Source organism: Pimephales promelas, chromosome 14, assembly GCF_988280905.1.
Source record: "Pimephales promelas chromosome 14, fPimPro1.hap1.1, whole genome shotgun sequence".
Lineage (NCBI taxonomy): Eukaryota > Metazoa > Chordata > Actinopteri > Cypriniformes > Leuciscidae > Pimephales > Pimephales promelas.
In genome coordinates, this window is record NC_142782.1 from 6,117,655 (window position 1) to 6,141,442 (window position 23,788).

At 39.0% G+C, this 23,788-nt stretch overlaps 1 protein-coding gene across 4 annotated transcripts in view; it reads right to left on the reverse strand.

Annotated features, from left to right (window-relative positions):
* Positions 1-23,788, reverse strand: part of gpr153 (G protein-coupled receptor 153) — a 59,416-nt gene that overhangs the window by 16,453 nt on the left and 19,175 nt on the right. For all 4 annotated transcript variants that reach the window (XM_089119327.1, XM_089119326.1, XM_039663783.2 and 1 more), the window contains exons 2-3: positions 19,698-20,283; positions 2,649-3,081 (exon numbers count right to left, since the gene is read on the reverse strand). In XM_089119327.1, coding sequence (XP_088975453.1) covers positions 2,649-3,081; positions 19,698-20,050 — 786 coding nt within the window. In that variant the 5' untranslated portion in view covers positions 20,051-20,283. The remainder of the gene's footprint in view (positions 1-2,648; positions 3,082-19,697; positions 20,284-23,788) is intronic.

The window sequence follows — 23,788 nt, forward strand, 5'->3', positions numbered from 1 at the left end:
TATATGCTGATGCTCATGATAGGCCAACCAATGTGTATTTTTTTTCTAAATAAAGATGAATATTTTGAACATTCAATGAATTGACAGATGCACTTCCACTTACGATTTACTTAAGCTATTTAATTTAATTTATTTTTCATTACAATTAATTCACTTTAAATAAATAAAAATATAAAATTATAGGATTAAGAGGAATTTTAGTTGCTCAACACCACAGGAACAGTTTTAAAAAAAAGTCGAAAAAAAGTCTAAACTCACAACTCCAGAGGTTCACGGAACGAGAAGCTGCGCTGTCATGACAACAATGAAAAAGTTAACATCAACCTAGTCGGCAGGTCACGTGGGAGAGGCAACCAGTGTTGGGGAAGTTCACTTTCTACATGAACTAGTTCAAAGTTCAGTTCACACATTTTAAAATGAACTAGTTCAGTTCAAAGTTTGCACAGAAATGTAAGATTTTTCCCATCTTCACCGACCTCGTTATAAAATACGTTTAAATTATCATATGACGCCTTTGTCGACGGCGGCCGCGGTGCGACACTGATGGCTTGTGTTGCCAGATTGGGTGTTTTTTCGCTACATATTAAGCCCTGTTTACGGTGAGTTTTAGCCGGGCTTTCGCCTGGAATGCTCTATAGAAATCTGGCACCCCATTAAACTGAGAGAGCGTGCGTTCACAGACACCAGAACGAACGAGTTCACACGTTCATCGGGACAGGCAGTAAAACAATACGTTCAGTTCAACCCAAAATATGAACGAGTTCATGGACGTGAACGTGTTCAGGCACAACGTTTGGCTGCCTCGGTCTCGAGGATATAGAGTGACCGACTTTTTTTTTCTTTTTGAGAAAGCATTGATTATGCGTGACACGGTCTCAATTTGCGGGACGCATGAATTGGGCTTCAAACGCTGTGCGCGCACACGCTACGCGGGACGGGTGGTCACCCTACATAACAGAAGAGGTAATGAGGTAATAAGTCTGTTGGTTGGGAGGTAATGGTGGTCCGACTGGAGTCCAATGATGCTGCAAGATACTTCAGTAACTGGTTGTGCCTTCATGTATAATGGCCTTGAGCCAACCAAGATGTGCTTCAGGTTTGCTAGAGATAAACAGAAGGGACACATAGGATCTTTTTCGTATCATTGGGGGCTCCTAACGAGAAGCTTATTTGAGATACTTCCATGCTCCACAGATCCTCCCAAGAGAAATGTCAGCTCTCAAATCCCTACCATCTTATCCACTGCCCTTGCTTTGCTTGAGATGTAGATTTGCTTGAGATTGGTGTTTAACCCTCTGGGGTCGGCAATCGCGCAGGCGTGATTTCATTCTGAAACCAGTTCATTCTGAAACATGACAGAATATGACCTGCAACTCACTTGTCACTGGTACATGAAACATATCTCGAAGCTTGAAGTCTCCATTTTAAATGATGTAAATCATATCAAAAACAAATATTGTCTGTTTAAGTAATTCGTATGAAAGCAACGGCATGTACAGTTTCTCCAGGCCGAGCTGATTAGCGCTAATGTGACCACGCCCACATGCCCACGAAGTGTTCATATGCAAATGATCCACCTCTAAACAAAGAATCAGCTACTTCAGCAGTCCTGCTCTGCTTTTCATCGCATTTGAAGATTGTGTTTGTACTGTTTACCTTGGATTTACCTCAGCATTAGAAGAATTAGAGGAACATGATTTGATTATGAGAACGATTTTCAAGGTAAGACACTAATAGAAGCATGTTATTGCCGTATAAACTTTACATTGTAGTTACTAGATAAACTGGAGACAGACTAAAATTTATATTATGAAATGAGATTGGAGTAAAAACATGAAGCCTAATGCTAAATGTATACATGTACGACACGAGAATGTTTTTATGTTCGATAATTAAACACAGCACGATACAACAGTAGGAGTATACACTCACCTAAATGATTATTAGGTACACTATGCTAATACTGTGTTTGACCCCTTTCGCCTTCAGAACTGCCTTAATTCTACGTGGCATTGATTCAACAAGGTGCTGAAAGCATGGCGTGCATGAACGCCATGACGCAGTGTCGAAGATCCACTTTGAAGGGCAACCAAGAGACATTTAGGTACCAAACACAAGACTGTTGTGTTCAAAATAAATATTTTGATCTGAACACCTCACAACAATCCATCCTAAGGTAAATCTAACTTCTGCTCTTATTTATAATTGATGTAAAAATCTGTCATTTACAGATTTATAGATTGACTGCAATACCATTTGAAAACCTAATTTGTAATTATGAAATAGATCCATAAAATATATACATGTAGAATGGGGGAGAGCTTTTCTCTTCTTCAAAAATAGGCCTGCTTCATGACAGACTTTTTAGGTATGTGAAGCTGTGAGAACTGTTGAATGGTAACAACAGATTCCATGGAGTTTTCTAACTGACACATTTGAGGATTTCATGTAGGATTGTTATAATAAACATTATGTTTGTCAATAGTCATCAAACAACTCAATATCATTTATAAGTCAATTTAGAGCAACTCCTCAACTCATTAACCTATGCAAAGATAAACAACAATGGTACTCCACCAAAATCCATTGAATCTCCACTGAAACCCTTCTTGAAAATCATGTTGTTTTAAATGAAAACAAACACTCACCAATATGGGGAATCCAGTTAGAAAATCGTATATGAAGACTATTCCACTGATCAGATAGGTGATCTGCAGCGATGTCTTAACGGGCTCTGAGCCATCAATGGATGAACGCCTTTTGCCCTGAGCATCCTCCACTACTATGGTGGGAACGTTAAATTTGTTCTTGTCCGCATGTTGGCCCATATGGATGGAAAAGGTCTGGAAGAGGGCAATTCCAATACAGATGACGCCCATCACCACACTCCCGCTGATCAGCAACAGGAAGCAGACGCCAAAGCCCAAGCCAATCTCAGTCACAATGAAGCGACACTTGTCGTGGGTGTAAAAGCGCTCCGTGGTATCATGCCAGCCAACAGCGGGCAAGGTGGACAGAATGAATGACACCATCCAGATGCCCATGACGGTGTGTACAGCCTGCTTTTTGGTGTTACTCAACCTGGTAGAAGATAAAGGAGATTAAAGATTAAAAGTCTTAATGAATGGTTAATATATCGGCAAAAACAGAATCACACAAATCTGAGGAAAATATATTTTTAATAATACTATAATGGATATACTAGTCATAGAAGTGGTTAATAAATCTAGATGAGTTTAATCATTTCTAACTCTGTTTTTGCAACATCACTGTTAAAATGTGTGGTCTAGTTAATTTGACTGAGGGTGAGTTGTAAATTATCATCAATTAGAATCCAAATTTCTGATTGATAGAATCAAGTTCCGCTCTACTTTTTTTTTGTAGTTTCACTTAGAAATATGTCACATTACACTTTCGATCACAGCACTGATTATAAACCACTCTCTCTATTTTTGATTTAATTAAATAAGACTGAAATCTGTACTGAAAAGAAAATATGATTTAAAAGTTCAAAGTTTTTCATAGTGTCCTGTCAACAAAGAGGAATAAACTATATTTTAAACTGAGCGTTTAGGCCTCCAATCATCTGGACTAGGGGTGTGCAGCAGAGCCATATCTGAACAATCTCCAAATTCTTAGTATCTGTGTTGGATATACGGAAAAACTAAACAAATATGCCTTATATAAAAAACAAAATAATACTCCAAGGCACTTAAATTGTGTAGAAAAAAAGTTAGAAAGCCTTTTTTTCCACACAATTCAAGTGCCTTGGAGAATTAATTTGGAGCTGGAGCGAGTAGAGGGTTTTCTGTTAGTACTGTGTTGCGTTAGTGGTCTCTAAGTTAATAACTTAACTTTGCAACGGAAGTGCAGATTGTCCTATAAATCAATCAAAACTAGCTTTAGCTGGACAATAACTTTATTCTAGAGCTGCTGTAAAGCCAAAACAATCTATATTACAGTAATTTCCTATTATCACTGTAAAGCTGCATTTGAAACAATCTATATTGTTAAAAGTGTTTCGGGACACGGGACATTTTTCAGACCTCTTCTGTCTTATCTAGTGTCTTACCTCACGATTCCTGGGGTTACTGTGCTAAAAAGACCAAAAAAGTAATTTTAGCATCACAGTGCTGAAGTGTGTGCACGACCGAAGTGTGTGTGTGTTTGTATGTGCTCCAGTACTGTGCAGCCCAGGGGGCCCGTTGTAATACCGTCATAACATTCACTTCACACACTCGTTATTGCGTAGTGATTTTAGTGATTATATTATGTCTAATATCTTGCTTTCCCCTGGCTTACATCTTATGCAGCAAACCTTTAAGCCAAATATTATTCGGCAGAATTATTCATTATACGCTATGAAGCCATTATCTGTGCCTATAAGAATAAGGTGTTCAGATTCGGGCACACCCCTAATCTGAATAGTGAACCATTCAGAAAGATGCAAAGCCTCCAGTTCCTCTTCTGAGCAGTCAAGAACACCTGGTATCAAGCATGCCCTGCAGAATGATCTATAAATGTTGAATGATTTTCGCACATATAATAGAAATATGTCAACAGCAAAGCATTATACATATATATTTTTGAAGCTCATTTGTTTTGATTTTTCCTAAGTTTTTTAAAACATTGTTTTATTTTATCAGTCCCTCCAGAAAAACGCGATTATGCGATCGCTGAATTCAATGCAAAATCAGCCAAAGTCCGCATATTTATGCGGGGGCCGCATTTTTTCAAATACGCCGCACTTTCGCCGCATAAATTGCCGATTTACGTGCAAAATATGCGGGGTTTGCAAAATTTCATAATCCTCGCATTTTCGTTGCAAAAAAGTCACATGTATTTTATCAGAAAATTGAAAAATGTTGCGTTGGCTTCACATAAGAGCAGCCATTTCCCCCTGTTTTCATGGGAACGTTATGAAGTGACGCAATTACGCGATGCCGGTGTGGTGAAGAGATGGGTCCGCCTGAAGAGATGAGTCCCACCTTAGGACCCAAGCGATCCGATTGGTTCAAAGCTAGTTTTATGGGTAATCGCTTTAATGCCTGGTTACAAATCACTTTATTAAAAGAGACGTTTGAAGTACGTTATAACGAGTCATTAATGTATTTTAACTTGTATGTTTTATATACTAGTATAAAACCAAAGCTGTAGATTGTACATTTAAACATTTCTCGTTCTTAGTGTTTTTAGTTAGCTTAGTAGCATAGCATTTATCCGATGATTCGTGCTAGCTGAGATTTACCGCAGCTTATACTGCCTTACCGTATGCGAAATGCAATTAAAATTTTGTCCCTGTTTTTGTCTTTAGAATCAGTGCGATGTTGATCATTTGAATTGTTTGTCTAGCCTTGATTACAGGACAGTGTAATAAAAATTTGTGAATCACAAATCGTAATTTAATCATTATCAAACTTTATTCATATCATAATTTTATTTTTTTTTTATCCTGATTAATGAAAGAAATAGCATTTTCAGGTATGTTTTGCAACGTTAAGTTATTTGTTATTAAACAATAAGGCATAATAATTTTTTTTTAAATTACATTCATGTCATTTTGTGTTCTAATTCATATAATATGAATTGTTTGTCTACCCTTGATTACAAGACAGTGTAATAAAAATTACTGAATCACAAATCGTATAATGTAATCATTATCAAACTTTATTTATATCATAATTTTATTTTTTATCCTGATTAATGCAATAAATAGCATTTTCAGGTATGTTTTGCAACATTAAGTTATTTGTTATTTAACAACATTTTTAAAAATTACATGGACATTTATAGAGCTTTTTAAAATGCACAACAATACAAAACAGCTTTAAACAGACTATAGGAAACTTTCATTTCCCAAATACTTTTGTGATAATCCTTCTGGCTATACAGTGTGAAGATCGAATGAAAATATCTTCATAGCTGTGTTAACAATGTTGAATGAACTGTAAGGTTAAATATTTTGAGAGACAGTGTTTTTTTTTTTTTTTAGGTCCATCCTGGATTAACCAATTATACTCAAATAGATGCAGTGTCTTTTGCTGTATGTAAAGTTAAATCTGTAATTGATTCATATTGTATGTGCAGTCAATTTTTTTTCTTGAGGCCTCGATGATGCAGTCAGGTCATGAGACGTGGAGGCTGAGGAACTCTGAAAAACACACAAACATGCTGTAACACAGCAAGAGAAAGTATCCTGTCAATTGTATCCTAACCAGGGGTGTTACTGGACCCCTGTGGAAGAGGAGTATATTGTCCATTTTGAAGTGCATACTTCAGTGTTTCCCAACCCTGTTCCTGGCGGCACACCACTGCGCGTATTCTTTGTCTCCTCAATCAAACACACCTGATTCAACTCATCAGCTCATTAACCCACCTGATTATGAGCTGATGAGTTGAATCAGGTGTGTTTGATAAGGGAGACAAAGAATACGCGCAGTGTTGGTGTGCCGCCAGGAACAGGGTTGGGAAACACTGGCATACTTCATTATGGACAAAATTTTTTTTTATTGTGTATGCGTCCATTTTTAATGCAGTAGATATAGGCTACAAGGATTTTTTTTGTTTGAAAAGTTTGGTGGCCCTGGGACCTCGTTCAGGGGCCGAAAGGCCGAAAAAAGCCCATCTGCGAAACCGCTATGCCTTTTTAATGGCCTGTGGGACAGCCCCTGTATGCCGTGGTAACCAAGTTACCAGGGTCGTGGTAACTTGGGATATCAGATTCAACTCTCTAGGGGCCCCTGACGCAGGGCCCCGAAGCATGGAACTCTAGGGCCTTTGCTAAAAATCGCCCCTTCATCAAATCATTTAAGAGCCTGAAAGGCTCTTTCATGGTGGGATTGAAACATCCTTGAGCAAGAAATTTTGCACAGAGGCTAAAAAACATTTGCCTTGGCTCTAGAGCCCGGTGCTTTCGGTATGTCGCTCGGGACGAAAAGTTTGGTGGCCCTAGGACCTCGTTCAGGGGTCACAAGGTCAAAGAAGCGGCCGTGAGTTAGGGTTAGCGTAAGGGTTAGAGGCTGACAATGTTTTGACTTCGCTCAAGAGCCTGGCGCTTTCAGTATGTCGCTCGGGGAGGGCCCAATGGTCAGCTTGCTGAATTTGGAGCCCCTGGGACATTTCTGTAAAAATCCTAATTAAATTCTAATTCTAATCCTAATCAAAGCCCATTAAATTAATGTATTTTTCCATAGTGGTTTCGCGGGCCCTAGAGCCCAGCGCTTTCGGTATGTCACTTGGGTAGGGCCCAAGGGTCAGCTTGCTGAATTTGGGGCCCCTGGGACCTTTCTGTCAAAATCCCACTCGCCCATTTAATGACTGTATTTGCCATAGTGGTTTCGTGGACACCGCTTCGCAATGGCCTTGCGACTAGGGGGGCAACATTTTTCATCTTGCCATGGACCCCTGGTGCGGGTGGGAAAGTTTGGTGGCCCTGGGACCTCGTTCAATAGTCGAAAGGTTGAAAAAGGCTGAAAAAAAGCTAATTTTAAAACTGACAGGGGTCAAAAAGGTCAAACTAACGAAACGAGCTGCCATAAGGACACGGAAGGTCACAGGACCCCGAAACTTGGCGAGTTCCGTCGTCTAGGGACCTTGAGTCAGGCCCCAGAGTTTGAGGGCCCTAGCCGCTTTTCTAAGCGTTTCCTAACCCCCGTTCGTGATGAGCCTATTCATTGTGGATGGCGACAGAAAAATGTCTGATTCTGATGAGGGCAATGAGACAAATCCTGGCTCTTTACACCTCTCCTGACCTGAGATATGGACATCCCACATAGCACATATTCCATTGTACTAAATAGTGGGTTCATGGACAGTGGAATATCCACGGTTGTGCGCATCTGTCTCTGTGTGGTGTGTTAGGACAGACAGCGAAATCTCTTCAGTTTTGTCGGACTTGTATGGTTTAAAATTAAAAAAAAATAAAAAAAATTTTCCCACTTTTACATAAGTGTCTGAAAATTGTGTCCAACATTATTTAGTAAACACAGCAAGAGAAAGTATCCTGTCAATTGTATCCTAACCAGGGGTGTTACTGTCCCTCTGTGGAAGTGCAGCATATCTGTCCATCATGAAAAACAAACTTTGATAATTTTTTTGCCAAAATTTAATCTTCGCCCCCTCTTCTTGTGTCTTACATTTCTGACATCAGTAATGTGCTTGCTTCCATTTTTAATGCAGTAGATAGGCTAGGATTTTTTCGTCTATTATAGGAAATAAACTCGTATGAGCCTAGTAAAATATTTTATTCATTGTAGAACTGAACACCACGTTCACACCATGTTTACAATACTTTAATACACAACACTTTATTGGAGGATACAGCGTTAAGTTGATAAAATAGCATAAACTATGTACAAAAAGATTAAAAACAATGGATCATCAAAATACATTTACATCTATTCACCACTGCTGAAACCACACAAATGAGTGCCACAGAATCCCATCCTAACTATGATACAGAAAACAGATTTGATATTTATATTATTAATGATTATTATAATTGTCTTGCTCTTTCCTGTACATGTCTCTATCATGTATCATGTTCTTATTTTTCTAAACAGTTTCTGTTCAGTTGTACCCTAACTGGTGAAAAGAAGATGTGATCAGTCACTGCTGTTGCTTTTTCTCAACAGACAGAAAAAGAAGTGTTGACATCCCATTCTTCAGTATTCTACTAGTAATGACTCAAGTGTTACTAAAGACATTTTCTAAAAGTTACTAAAGTTCACCAAAAATCTCAAACGTTTGCACAAATCATGACTAGATCATGTAGTAACACTTGAGTCATTACTAGTTAGTTCCAATGATCTTCACTTTATAATACAGATCCAAATAATTAGTAATTCCCACAGAAGTATCTAATAACACTTTCATCTGTGAGCTATTACTTACTAATTCGTTAATAAGAGTTTCTTTTAGTTAATAGTAGTTACTAGATTGTTAATAAACTTTTTCAGTAGTTCTCTGGGAAGTATTAAAAAAATTGTAGTTATTGATTACTTAATAGCGAACTACCACTTTCGTCTGTGCGCTATTACTTATTAGTTCGTTAATCAAAATTTCTTGTTAGTTAATAATAGTTACTAGATTGTTAATATTGTGTTACTCATTAGTTCTTGTGTACTAATTCATTAACCAACCGTATTCTAAAGTGTTATCAAAAATTCTTATATAAGGTACATGAAATAATATGACACAATCCTGTCACTTTTTGTTAAATTTCAGTTAAATTCAATTAATTTAATAAATTAATTTGGTAAATTATTATTGATCAATAATAGACATTATTAATAAGTAGCCTAAAAGGTAAAATAAGCTCATACAAGTTAAGAAATAAAACAAGTTAAAAGATTCAGTCAATAAGTCAGCAGGCTACAGAACAAATCTAAATCAGAACAATGTTTTAAAAAGGCGCTATCTTTATAAATAAACCACAGATTTGAGCTTTAAACAACTATTTTATCGACTTTTAAACTCTTAAAATTACATTTCATGACAAAATAACAGTAATATTTATTAATATTTATACAATTTCGCGGACTTTCTCCTCTGCTGTTGACGCAACCTACTATGAAAAGCGCTAAACAAATAAAGGTTTTACTTGAAAAGCGCTAAACAAATACTGGGCAACAAACTGCTTTTATCAAGTTATCGCGAGAACATATTTTGATCAGGCATACTACTGGCATACTATGGGGTCCTAAGGTGGGACTCATCTCTTCAGGGGGACCCATCTCTTCACCACACCGGACAGACTCACGGAGGCGATTGACATCTCACAAATCGAACTCGTATTCTGTCTGTCGCACGTTCTACTGTCACATCGTTACTTAATAAACAACATAAGATAAAAGAAGTAGCATCAAACAGAAATTACCCGCACACATGGGGTGTTCGAGGCGCACATATAACACTGCAGAGAGTTCAACAGGGAGCGCGCAGCTCTTAAAGGGGCCACACCTTATTTACACTCTTACAGTCTGAAATAAAACAAGTTGAGAAATTAAATATTCCCAGCACTTTCTATGATGTAGTATGCTTGTTTATCAAAGGAAATAATAAGAAATGACTCTGACATTAACAGGATGTTGGGGGAATCACTTTTTTTTCTCTTTTTCATCAAACCGCAATTTTTGCAAGTTCCCTCAATTTTGGCAAATTCCTGCAATTTCATCGCATAAAATTGCATAAATATCCCGCATATTCCATCGCATTTTTAAAGAAAACGGGACGCATAATCAATCAATTTTTGCCCGCAACAATCACAAAAAAAACTCTGCGTTTTTCTGGAAGAACTGAATACTATTATGGTAAATGTTAAATATAAATCGCAAATTTTTTCACAAATTTTTGGAAATTACCACCACAAAATCAGTCATTTTGATCGCAAAAATCACAAAAAAAAATCGTAAAATCCTGGAGGGACTATTTTATATACTTTCTTTTTATGTTCGAAATAAAGATTTCAAATGAAAAAAAAAAAATGATGTTTATATGTGGTAAGTGGCGACTCCATTCATGAATTATTATATAAATGATTATCCTGGAACATCAGAACTGAATAATTATCCTGGAACATCAAAAGAGAATAATGTCGGCATAAACTACACCTGATCCAGTAAAACACCATCATATCCCTGCTGAAAAATGCAGCATAACCAGCATGAATCCCATGTTGGTCCAGGCTTGTTTATGCTGGTTAGAGCTGGTATAGTGATTATATAGTGGTGGTGGACCAGCATAGTCATGCTGTTCTCAAGCAAAACTAAGCTGGTGTGGCTGGTCCACCAGCATGCTGGTGACCAGCAATGCTTGATTTTTCAGTTTAGATTCCTACGGTAAAGACTGAGCTATTATAGGACCTAAACACTCCCATAAGTTGGTTCCCGACTTCCATGCAGGTCACGACTGTGTTGTTCAGCAGACAATAGACATTGGCTTTGTCCATTCAATCATAAGATGACTTGCTGACTAAGTTGATTGTACACAATACATAGGCAGTCTGAACATCAAATAACTAGTAATTTTCCTATTTTTAATTACATTCAATTATTTCAATATTCAGAAGTTATATTTCCCTTTCAAACTGGAACTTCAATGCTGCATCATGGTGTTGACGCTATGGGAATGATCCACATGAACTGGTGTCTGAAGCACGTGTGAATACACGTCGGTTCTGTTTGGCTACAGATGATGTCACAAGTGCACCGGCCGGCTATAAAAGGGCGCCTGAACAACGTGATCAACTCTTTTGTCTTCAGGAAGCTGCTTTGTCTCTGTGTGTGTGTGTGTGTGAACTTTTATTAAGGCTTTATGTGCATCCCCTTTAATCTCGTATCACACAGTTAAGGAAATGGAAAGTGGAAAGTCACATTTTTCTCATTTAGTCACTTTTATTATTTATAGAGATAGTAGATTTAGGGAGTAGATTTGATCACTTTGAGCATCCTGCTCCCTCATCTGTCGCACACCTGAATTCAAAGGGTATTTACTGCATAAATATATTCTTCCTTTGTACTGTAGCAAGCTGGGCTGTTGCATGAGAGTGCTCTAAGACAGACAAACAGCTTGTACACACAGCGACAGACAAAGCAGATTCTGAAGACAAGAATCTGGTGTATAGAAGCTAAGTTATAGAAGCTGGTGACGTTTAGGGCTGGGTATTGACACAAATTTCACAATTCGATTTCGATTCACAAGCTTGCAATTCGATTCGATTTCGATTCGATTCAATATTGATTATTTTGTATATCAGTTACAATAAATGACAAATTTTCTCAAGGAAATCAAATCTCTCAACTAATGCTGTAAACTATGGGAGTCTAGTTGTAGCCTACTAGGCTTCATTAGCCTATGAAGGTAACAATGAACTGTTTTGTAGCTATACAAACACTTTAATTACACTTATTTATTTTTATAATAAGAAGATTATATGAAATATAAACATTTAAATGGTGGCTGTCGTAAAAACTTGCCAGATTTATTCAAATATGCATTAAATATTGAAGAACATTAAGATTATAATGCATATGTAATATGGTGTATATATTTAGCAAAATGCTCCTCTCTGGAGTTATTTTTTCTAGCTGACTAACGAGTTTATGTGGAGTTTTCTGAGGTAAATATGACGATACATGACATTGATTATAAGCTGTTTAACTGACGTCTTTCCACGGTTGAAACGCTGATTGAGCGAATCAATGTGACATGATACGGATTACGATAAGTTGTACTCTATCTTTTAACACACTTTCAGATGCTCATTCATGTTTATTTCGCGCTGTAACTGGTATTATTAAGCCGGGAGAGAGATCAGCGCTGCTGCTTCTCTTGAGCTGCGCCAGAGCGATCTCACGCCACAGCGCCAAAACGCTATTTATGTTTTTGATTTTTTAAAGAAAATGGACGAAATTAGAAATTTGAGACTTTTTTTCATATCAATAGTAACAAAGAACAAAGATTATTGCGATTTTTTGGATGCGCGCAGCCGCTATACAATGTCCCATTCATTCAGATGAAACAGGATGACTAATCGATTCTTGAGATTTAAGAATCGATATCGGTTCGTAAATCGTAATTTATCAATAAGAAATCGATATTTATTACCCAGCCCAAGTGACGTTATTTATAGATGTGACTTCGTCTAATAGCTAGCTTGACACTGGTCAACGCCATGATGTGGCAAACGTGGCAAAGCATTAAAACATAATGATTTGACATACTTTAGTGTAAAACTTTTAATTAGAAATTATTATAGTGTACTTTTTAAAATAAAAGGCCACTAAAGTACACTCTAAAAAATGCTGGGTTGTTTTAACCCAATTTTGGGTCAAATATGGACAAACCCGAAATGTTGGGTTAAAAATGTAATGTAAAAATTTAACCCAACGTCTGGGTTAGTCCATATTTGACCCAAAGTTGGGTTAAAACAACCCAGCATTTTTTAGAGTGTATACTTAAAGAGAGTAGACATTTTTATGACTGTGTCTTAGGTATAACTATTATATTATCTGCAAGCACCACTGTATTGAAGGTTCACAAGAGCAAAGTGGCCTCCACAATTCTTAAATGGAAGAGGTTTATAACAACCAGGACTCTTCCTTGAGCTAGACTGGCCGCTAAACTGAGCAATCAGGTGAGAAGGGGATTGGAAAGATAGGTGATCAAGAACCTGTTGGACATTCTGGTTGAGCTCCAGAGACAATGGCCCTCATTTATCATTCTTGCGTAGAAATGGGTGTATATGTTGGCGTAAGATTATGCTTACACTCCTCTCACCGCCTGATTTATGAAGCTGTGCGTACCTGTGAAATCCGGGTGTACGCAATGCCTGCCCTTGATAAATCCCACGGCCGAAAACGATCGTTATTAGAATAACACGCCCATAAATATTCAAGTCTCCGCTCCCCCACGCCCTCATTTTCCGCCACGGACACACGGAAGACGGCAAAGAAGGGAAACTTCTCCGACGTGGAGCCGAAATGACCTATCACAATGCATTATTTTACAACACATATTTTCAAATTAGCATTCAATTTCGAATCACTTCACATGTATTAGGGTGTACAATAGTGATGATGATGATGTGATGTGGAGTACCATTCATTCACATTAATTACATGACAATTTTTGCAATATTCTTCTTCTTATTATTATGATTTGTATTATCAATGGCGCTTGTTATTTAGAAGAAGAATGTCGTTATTATTATTATTTGTATTATAATTTTATGTAAAATAAGAGGAATGTATTTTTTATTATTTTGTCAGTCTGAATTATTTTTTGGTCATTGAAAGCCTTTCATTACCGAACCCAGTCTGAAACAGCAGGGTAAAGTCCACAGGCTCGCAACTGAAGGAATGCTTACAAATCAAATGCCTTGGTAAAGTCTCACAAATTAAACATTGAAGTCCATGTTTCACAAAAATAAATACTGAAGTTTATAATTACTATGTTGTTGTTTTTTTACACTGGGTCATAATATATCATATATTTTAGTTTGCCAGTGCATTTTGTGGTGTTAGGAATTTTTCTGTGCATTTCTGCACTAGCTCAAAACGTGCATACACCACCTCCTGAGCTGGTGTAGGATTTGAGCGTGCCGTACGCCAATGTCCATATTGATAAATCTCAAAGTCACCGTGGTTTTGGGTGTACGCCAGGTGTGTGCTGGAAATTTGGTGTACGCACTTTTGATAAATGAGGGCCAATGTGTGGAGATGGGAGAAACGTATAGAATGATAATCATTACTGCAACACTTCTCTAAGTTGGACTTTGTGGCAGAGTTGCCAGATGGAAGCATCTCCTCAGTAAAGACACATGAATACCTGCATGGAATATGAACCAAAAAACACCTAAAAGACCTCTCTGGTCTTATAAATTTCAAGCATCATATCTGGATGGAAATGGATGGGAATAGTGCCATTCCAAAGGTTAAGCATAGTTGTTGTAGCATCTTGCTTAGGAGGTAATGTCAGCAGCAGAGACTGGGGAACTGCTCAGAGTAGACAGAAAACTGAAAATTGTTTACCATAAACAGTCTCAATTTCAACCTGACAGAAACTGAGAGGATCTGCAGAAAGGAATGTTAGGAAATACCCAAATCCAGAAGTGTCAAAGTACTGAGTAAGAGGTCCTGAACACTTATGCAAAGTTTTTTTTTTTTTTAATAAAGCTATCACAAATCTGGTCTTTGCTTTGTCATTATGGAGTGTATTTGTAAAATGAAGTCCTTGTTATTTCTGAGCAAGATGATGGCAAGAGAGTTTAAATAACAATTTAAATTAAAGCTGCAAGCAGCGATGGGCGGGCCCTCGCACCTGTAGCACGTCGGGGTCTGAGGCGGCCGCGTTTCATTTTCTGCAGCTCAGCCAGTGCGGCTGTGCATTTGCCACACTGCTTCGTTAAAGGCCACTTCCTGTTGCCAGCAGGTGGCGCTATGACTGTGGGTGAATGTCGGCATGTAGATTTGATCAGGGCGGGACTCTTGTCAAATGTGTTAAATTTCGTGCAGATCTGGGCATTTACAGCCAAGTTACTACAACTTCCTGTTTCATGGCGAATCATCGACGCCACGGACACGCCCATCGACGAAAACGTGCAGATAGCACAACTTTTCATCGTCAATGCCTTTAGAAGGCACAGCAGAAATTTGAAGGCGATCCGACTAAAGCCCTAGGAGGAGTTCGTTAAAGTACGTAATGAGTAAATCATCCAAAAATGGCGGTATAATTAGAAATGGCCCACTTCCTGTTGAGTTTAGGGCATCACTGCAAGAGACTTTTCTGTGCGTCTGAACATGGTAGATGTACCACAGAAATTTCGTATATGTCGGTCAAACATGCGACGGGGGCTGCTTCGTTAAAGGTCACTTTCTGTTGCCACTAGGTGGCGCTATGACTGTGGGTGAATGTCGGCATGTAGATTTGTTCAGGGCTGGACTCTTGTGAAATGTGTAAAATTTCGTGCAGATCTGGGCATTTACTTCGAAGTTACTACTACTTCCTGATTCATGGCGAATCATCGACGCCACGGACACGCCCATCGACGAAAACGCGCAGATAGCACAACTTTACATCGTCAATGCCTTTAGAAGGCACAGCAGAAATTTGAAGTCAATCCAACTAAATCCCTAGGAGGAGTTCGTTAAAGTACGTAATGATTAAATCATCCAAAAATGGCGGTAAAATACGAAATGGCTGACTTCCTGTTGAGTTTAGGGCATTGCTCCAAGAGGCTTTTCTGTGCGTCTATCCATGGTAGATGTACCACAGAAATTTCGTATATGTCGGTCAAACATGCGACGGGGGCTGCTTCGTTAAAGGTCACTTTCTGTTGCCACTAGGTGGCGCTATGACTGTGGGTGAATGTCGGCATGTAGATTTGTTCAGGGCGGGACTCTTGTCAAATGTGTCAAATTTCGTGCAGATCTGGGCATTTACAGCCAAGTTACTACAACTTCCAGTTTCATGGCGAATCATCGACGCCACGGACACGCCCATCGACGAAAACGCGCAGATAGCACAACTTTACATCGTCAATGCCTTTAGAAGGTACAGCAGAAATTTGAAGTTGATCCGACTAAATCCCTAGGAGGAGTTTGTTAAAGTACGGAGTGTGTAAATCGTCCCAAAATGGCCTCCAAATTCAAAATGGCGGACTTCCTGTCAAGTTTAGGGCATCGCTCCAGGAGGCTTTTTTGTGCGTCTGGTCATAGTAGATGTACCACAGAAGTTTCGTACATGTTGGTCAAACAAGCGGCGTGGGCTGCTTCGTTTAAGGTCATTTCCTGTTGCCAGCAGGTGGCGCTATGACTGTGGGTGAATGTCGGCATGTAGATTTGTTCAGGGCGGGACTCTTGTCAAATGTGTAAAATTTGGTGCAGATCTGGGTATTTACAGCCAAGTTACTACAACTTCCTGTTTCATGGCGAATCATCGACGCCACGGACACGCCCATCGACGAAAACGCGCAGATAGCACAACTTTACATCGTCAATGCCTTTAGAAGGTACAACAGAAATTTGAAGATGATCCGACTAAATCCCTAGGAGGAGTTCGTTAAAGTACGGAGTGTGTAAATCGTCCCAAATCGGTCGCCGAATTCAAAATGGCGGACTTCCTGTCGAGTTTAGGGTATGGGTTCTTGAGGCTTTTTTGTGCGTCTGGTCATGGTAGATGTACCACAGAAATTTCGTACATGTCGGTCAAACAAGCGGCGGGGGCTGCTTCGTTAAAGGTCACTTCCTGTTGCCAGCAGGTGGCGCTATGACTGTGGGTGAATGTCGGCATGTAGATTTGTTCAGGGCGGGACTCTTGTCAAATGTGTCAAATTTCGTGCAGATCTGGGCATTTACAGCCAAGTTACTACAACTTCCTGTTTCATGGCGAATCTTCGACGCCACGGACACGCCCATCGACGAAAACGCGCAGATAGCACAACTTTACATCGTCAATGCCTTTAGAAGGCACAGCAGAAATTTTAAGTCGATCCGACTAAATCCCTAGGAGGAGTTCGTTAAAGTACGGAGTCTGTAAATCGTCCAAAAATGGCCGCCAAATTCAAAATGGCGGACCTCCTGTCGAGTTTAGGGTATGGGTTCTTGAGGCTTTTTTGTGCGTCTTGATATGATACACGTCCCTACCAAATTTCGTGCATGTAGGTTGAACGTGGACGAGGGGCTAATTTTTTCCAATTTTCTAGGTGGCGCTAGCGTGCCATTTTGCCCCGCCCATCTGCAAAACCCACAAAATACGAAATTTTTCACCAGTCCTGACATGCGTGCCAAATTTGGTGAGTTTTTGAGCATGTTGCGGCCCCGAAAATGGCACTTACTTTGCAGAAAAAAAAAAAAAAAAAAAAAAAAAATAATCCTAACAGTTTCAATAGGGTCCTCGCACTGTTAGTGCTCGGGCCCTAATGATTTAACTCAAAAGGGAATGTGTAAAGTGAATGAGAGTACACTCTGAATGAATATGAACACAGCACAATCACACAGCCGCATTGCAATTTCTTATGCAGATCAATCTGCAAGTGTGGAGTTGTCATGGTAACCAGATACAATGCGTGCTGATATGGCCTATAATGGATGTGATGACACATGCGGTTTGGATGAACAGTCTCAAAAAAGGAGTTCTTGTTACAGGAAGCTCAAAATGGCAAAATAATTTCATACACTGCAATGAAACTGGAGAAATTCAGAGAACCAGAGGAAAGAAGAATTTGTACTCTAAGCTCTATGTTTGCGTGAAACTAAGCACCACCTAAGGTCAAAAAGGCATGAATGTCTGTGTGCAGCTGAGTACTGGGGTAATTTGAGACCACTATAACAAATTCCAAAAAAATTCTCTGCACTAAAAATGGCAAATTAAACCCAATGTACTATTGAAATTGATTTCTGGACATCGAAATGTTATTTTTTCCAAATTGTTTTATTTTACACATTTACTCACCTAAAGGACTATTTGGAGCACCAGAATGTAAAAATCGTGTCAGCCATCTTTCTGTAGAAGCTAAGCTAAGGGGCTCTTGCCTCTTGGTCTGTTTAGAAAGTTTGTTTACTAGGCTAATCACGATGGTGGAAGGTAGTTTAGAAGTTGAAATGGGATTTTAAGGATCTGTTGCGAGGATCTGTTGCGAGAATCTGATGCTCGCGGTTGCCTGTACGAGCCAGTTGCGAGAGATGGAGGAACAAGAGGCGACTGGAGCGAGATAGACTCGAGTTGGGGCGGGCGAGAATCTGATGCTCGCGGCTACCTGTACGAGCCGCAATACAGCGATAAACCAACATGACATCATGACTTTTGCGTAAACATTCACGCCACTTTCGAGTCAAGTGGTGTGTTATCTCTACGCATTTTGAGTTATCCGCGTGTATCCACGTGTATGCGTGTATGTCTACGCCATTAACGTCCAAGTGATTCCGCGTGTTCTGTACACGCCGTCAAACGAAACGAAACGAAGCAAAATGTAGATCTACATCTGGGGAGCGATCTTTTTTTTCCCTAGGATGGTAAGGGAACAGTCATAAATGCCATTAACCCCAGTGACGGGTAGGTTTAGGGACGGGGTTGAGGTAAGTCATATATTTATATATACAGTAATAACGTTAAGTCAACCGCGTTAAAAAAGCGATTATGCGTGTTGATAGCGCACCAAAAATGGAAATACGAATTGGCGTGTCATACACACGCTACTTCATGAGATCAGTCTGGATAAACAGTTGCGGGAGATAGAGGAACAAGAGGCGGCCAGAGTGAGATAGACTCGAGTTGTGAGTGCTTTCGCTGTGCGCCTATGGAAACAGATATATTGCTATTGCTGACGCGAATCTCAGCGATGCCATTTTCTTCTGGTGAGATCGCTGAATCCGCAGAGCTTTGAGTGTAAAAGTGTTAATATTAATAATTTTTTTAATTAAAAGTTATAACTCACATTGGTTGTGGTTCTTTTTTATAATCCTTTAGTGTTAGTAGAGTATGGATTAGCCTAGATAATGTATTAGCTTAGAGAAATAGTGATTGCAGTTGCAGGAAACAGTTCATAAGCAGAGCTGCTAAGCTACTGTGTTGACATGGTCCTGCCTTGCATCATATTTTTAATGTGAAAGTCTAAGTTGTGTTACATACATTAGGCTAGTACATACCGGTACAATGCAATTGAGCACCATTTCGATGGAAATTTATCAAATAACTCAAAGCAAGCCTAGTTGTATCCATTTTTTGTATTCTGCTGCCTGTAACCGGCAGGCGTGGTTTGGGAGTGGCCTCGTAAGGGCAGCAAAGCAAGTGCATTCTGGGAGTTGTCGTCTTTCAGCCACATGAGAAAAATACATTTTCTGCCTTTTCTCAGTCTAGAACGCTTCAATTTCAAAAATGATTTCACATTTCTACTATATAAATGACCGAAATTAAATACACATTCATCTTCCCAGAGGTGAAGTATCCAAGTAATTCAAGTAAGGTCTAATCCTAAGCTTTGTCTGTGAAACCAGGCCAGAGTGTTCTATCAGTTTAATTTATCTTATAAACTCCAATGTAACTTTAAGTTTACTTCTGGTTGCATGCAGTACTACATTTTCAAAGCCAGTTAACAGTTAAAAAAAAGGTAGGCATTTTCAAAATGTAATAATTTAGCACTGTAAATGGAAATTAAATTCTTGTGTCAACAAAGATCAACTCAAGTGTCGTTAACTTACCTATAATTGACAGGCCAGCGAACCATCCACATGCGGTGGTAGGACAGGGAGGTGACTGAGAAACAGGTGACCAGGGTAAGAGTGTAAAAGGTGGAGACAAAGACCTTGCAGAGTCCTTCGTTCCACTCATAGTTGGAGTGTTGTCGGCGTAGCTGAATGACACAGTACATGGTGATGGGGATGCCCATGTTGAGAATGTGCGTGCCAGCCAGTGTGCAGATGAGGAACTCCAGTGGCTTCCACTTCTTCTGCTTAGCGCTCACACTCAGGATTCCCCAGGCATTGGCCAGGATGGACACTCCCGAGCAGACCAGCCAGGCCAGTGCATTAGTGCTGATGACCTCATCGTTCATGATGGAGCAACCTGCTGGTGAGAGCCGGCGGGGGGTGGAATGGTGAAAGGTATGGGAGCAGCCGCTGGCAGAGGCAGGTGCCAGGCCCGAACCGGCATTCCTACAGGGACGGGCAGTCCTTCCTCTGGATGTGCTGAGAGGATAGGGCGAGGGGCATAGCAGCGTGAAGAGGCACTGGGGTCGGGCAGAGAATGAGAACGTGCACTGAGAGCCAGTCCAGTGCTGTAACAATCCTACAAAAAGAAAAGACAAGACAGGTCTTGAAAAGACAAATAAGACAAGAATGGAGCGACAAGAAGAGACAGAGAAGATGAAGACAGAGGCCTTCAATTGAACTAGATTTTGGTGTTTCCTTTGACTTTTCTTCAGACATTCATGATTTTTACAATTGACATATGGCTAAGCCACACCCCCTCCACTCACTCAGACAAACAGTCAACATTCGGGGGAAGGCGCTATGGCAGCTTTCACAGTAGGAGACATTTCACAGGAGGCAATTGGTGATTTTTGGAGACAGAAAGATTATATATCATCTCAAAGTCACCTAAAGGGCCTTAACTATGCATTGGAGGGTTATATTAATAATTTTATTGTTGAGAAGGTCGATGAAAAGCTTCAGCTCCAGGCAAAAATGTACAGGTCACAGTGTAAACGTGATAACCCGCATATCGTTTCCATCACCGTTTTGTGCTACAGTATTTACATGAATCATTCAGCACAACATTGTTAACGCTTGTTATCTCGTTTTTTTACAGATACGTTAATGAAGCTAAGTGACATGATGTACAACGCAGCCAGAAGCTAACGTTAACGTTTTGTAATGTTAGGCTAATGTTAGCTTAACGTTACGTTAGAGATTTTAAAGATAAATCTGTTGTTGACTCAACTTAGAACAGATGTAGACATCCTTGTTTAAGTTATCCACATTTAGTTGGTGTTGTGGTCTACCGCATAACTTAATAGCATAACTTAATCCAGAGCAGACACTTATCACGAGGCTGAATCTCGGTTGAGATGTGGCTTGGGAAAGGGTAAAAAAAAAAAATACACAACGTCACCCGGCCTCTCGGGAACCTAGTGTCAGAGTTGCATGTACCCCATGAATAACGTTTGGCCATTTTAAACGTAAAATGACTAACTGCAATTCGTTTCAATGGACGTGGAAGTATAGAATGTCCAAATGTGTTGGGTTAGCTGCACACTGTAATTGGCTCATCACGCCATAGGTCAATTCTTTCATAGAAATTGCTGGGCCAGATAACATTTGTATTTCAGTAACACGGTGGTTCTCAATTCCAGTTCTGGTGACCCACCTTTATGCCCATTATGAGTCTGAAAACTTAAAAATGCTGCTTTCAGAGGATGCATTGCAAGGTAGAAATCTCAAATGCCTATAAATCAGCTATGTTCCTCAATAGTTTTTTTCTGCATCCCTCCTCCACCTCGTCTCCTCACAAGGACACTTGATCAAGTGTTATCGCATGATTTTTCCCTCTCTGACCTTGAGGTGTGTGAAAATGGTTTCTCTGATCATAATACTGTTATGTTTACTGTTCCTTGTGTATCTAATGCTTCTAATCCTATATGCTCGCCAGTCTCTGCTTGTTACTTCTACCCCCAGAAATGCCATTTCATTAGCATTCTGTGAAGCCTCTCTATCTATGGAGTGCTGAGGAGCTCCTAAATAAGGGTTAATTCCGTCTGTGTAAATTTCTTATACTCAGTGGCATCTTTAAAGACTCTACAACATAAACCCAGGTCTGAGCTCTGGTTAGATGACACCATACGCTCTCTTGGGCTAAATGGAAAAAAGGACACCAGACGATGAATAAGGGTCTTATCTAGCGAAATGATCGGTCATTTAAAAAATAAAATAAAAAAGTTTACGTTTTATAAGCACAAATGCTCGGCTTGCTCTGTTCTGTGATGCGCGTTCGTGACTCTCCTGTTCAAACTCGTTTGTCAAAATGAACGAATCTTTTTTCGAGTCATGACTCGAAGGGTCCTAGATAAGACCCTTATTCATCGTCTGGTGTCGTTTAAAACCCTTTGCAGCTGCACTGAAACTCTCATTTGGACCTTGAACCGTTTGGTTCCCAATGAAGTCCATTATATGGAGAAAATCCTGGAATGTTTTCATTAAAAACCTTAATTTCTTTTCAACTGAAGAAAGAAAGACATGGACATCTTGGATGAATTTGGGGGTGAGTAAATTATCAAGTGAACTACTCCTTTAATGCTCCCAAAATAAACCTTGGTGGGCTGTCTTCTTGTGTGAAACCATGGGTTAAGTCAAGTCAAGTCAACCTTTATTTGTATAGCGCTTTTTTACAATACAGATTCTATCGTAGCAGCTTCACAGTGAAAACATGAAATTAATATAACAAGTTTGTTTCTAGAAGAAAATTGTGTCATTGTCCACCTGAAGTAAGGCAGATAAATAATATTAAAATATGTGTTAAAAATGTCTGTCGTTTTTGATGAATCTGATAAACTCGTGGTCAAGTAAAGCTTTTTTCAGCTTTGAATGTTACCAAATGTAAAGTATTTTTTTAAAGTATTCCATTTCAATCATTACTATAGAGTAATCATGTTTTTCACTTTAGAATACTGATCCAAATAATTAGCTATTCCTTCCAAAGGATTTGGTAATACATTAATCATTATTAGTGGGCTACCATAACCTTTACTTTAGAATTAATTATACATTATGCATTATTCACATTAATTATTAACCTAAATATAGTAGTTCTTAGTAATTCTCTTGGAGATATAAAAATTTGTAGTTACTAATTAGTGTATAGTGAACTACCACATTCAACTGAAAACTATTACTTACTATTTTCTAAGCAGTTTTTTGTTAGGTAACAGTAACAGTTAGCGTGTTACTCATTTGTTCCGTTGAAGTTTTTCATTAATGACAGATTCTAAAGTGTTACCATCCACCAATGGAGTAGTTTTCATATATTGGAATACAAAAGGTGAATAAACATGAAATATCTAATTTATTCTGTAATCATCCATCTCAAATGGCAAGGCACCAATATATGGTGAGGACCATATTCAATTGAACAAACAAACCGTAAAAGCACATACTTTCAGTTAATACACTTTAGATTTAAGTTATACATACAGTCACTTAAATCTATTCATTGGCTTACGTGCAATGGGCCAGTGCCACAAACAAGAGTCCCAAGTTTAAACACATGAGCAAAAAGTTCACATAGTAAATATTCAATTTAGGAAACAGTCCATTCCATAGCAAAAATATTTTTCAATCCTGGCTGATGCCTCAAAAAAAAAAAACTTCTCAGATATAGATATTAGAGCCAGACCGATATATCGGCCGACCGATATTATCGGCCGATATTAGGCATTTTCCAAACTATCGGTATCGGCAGTTATAATGGCCGATAAATGAATATTTCAAAAATAAAATAAAAACGGACGAAACACGCTTCAACCATGTCATGAGTGTTGGAGTTGTATAGTTTGTCCACCAGAGGGCACTCTACACCGTTCCTGTTGGCAACACTCGTTGAGTTGGTCACGAGACAGGCATTGCTTGAATAACAATTAAAAGAACATCCCCATCAGTTCTCTTGACTCAAATAAGCATGACAAAATTTGTGACTATCATGTCCAGTTTAAAAAATAAATTAAATAAATAAAATATCGGCCGATATATCGGAATATTGGATTTTAAAACCCAAAAATATCTGTATCGGTATCGGCCTT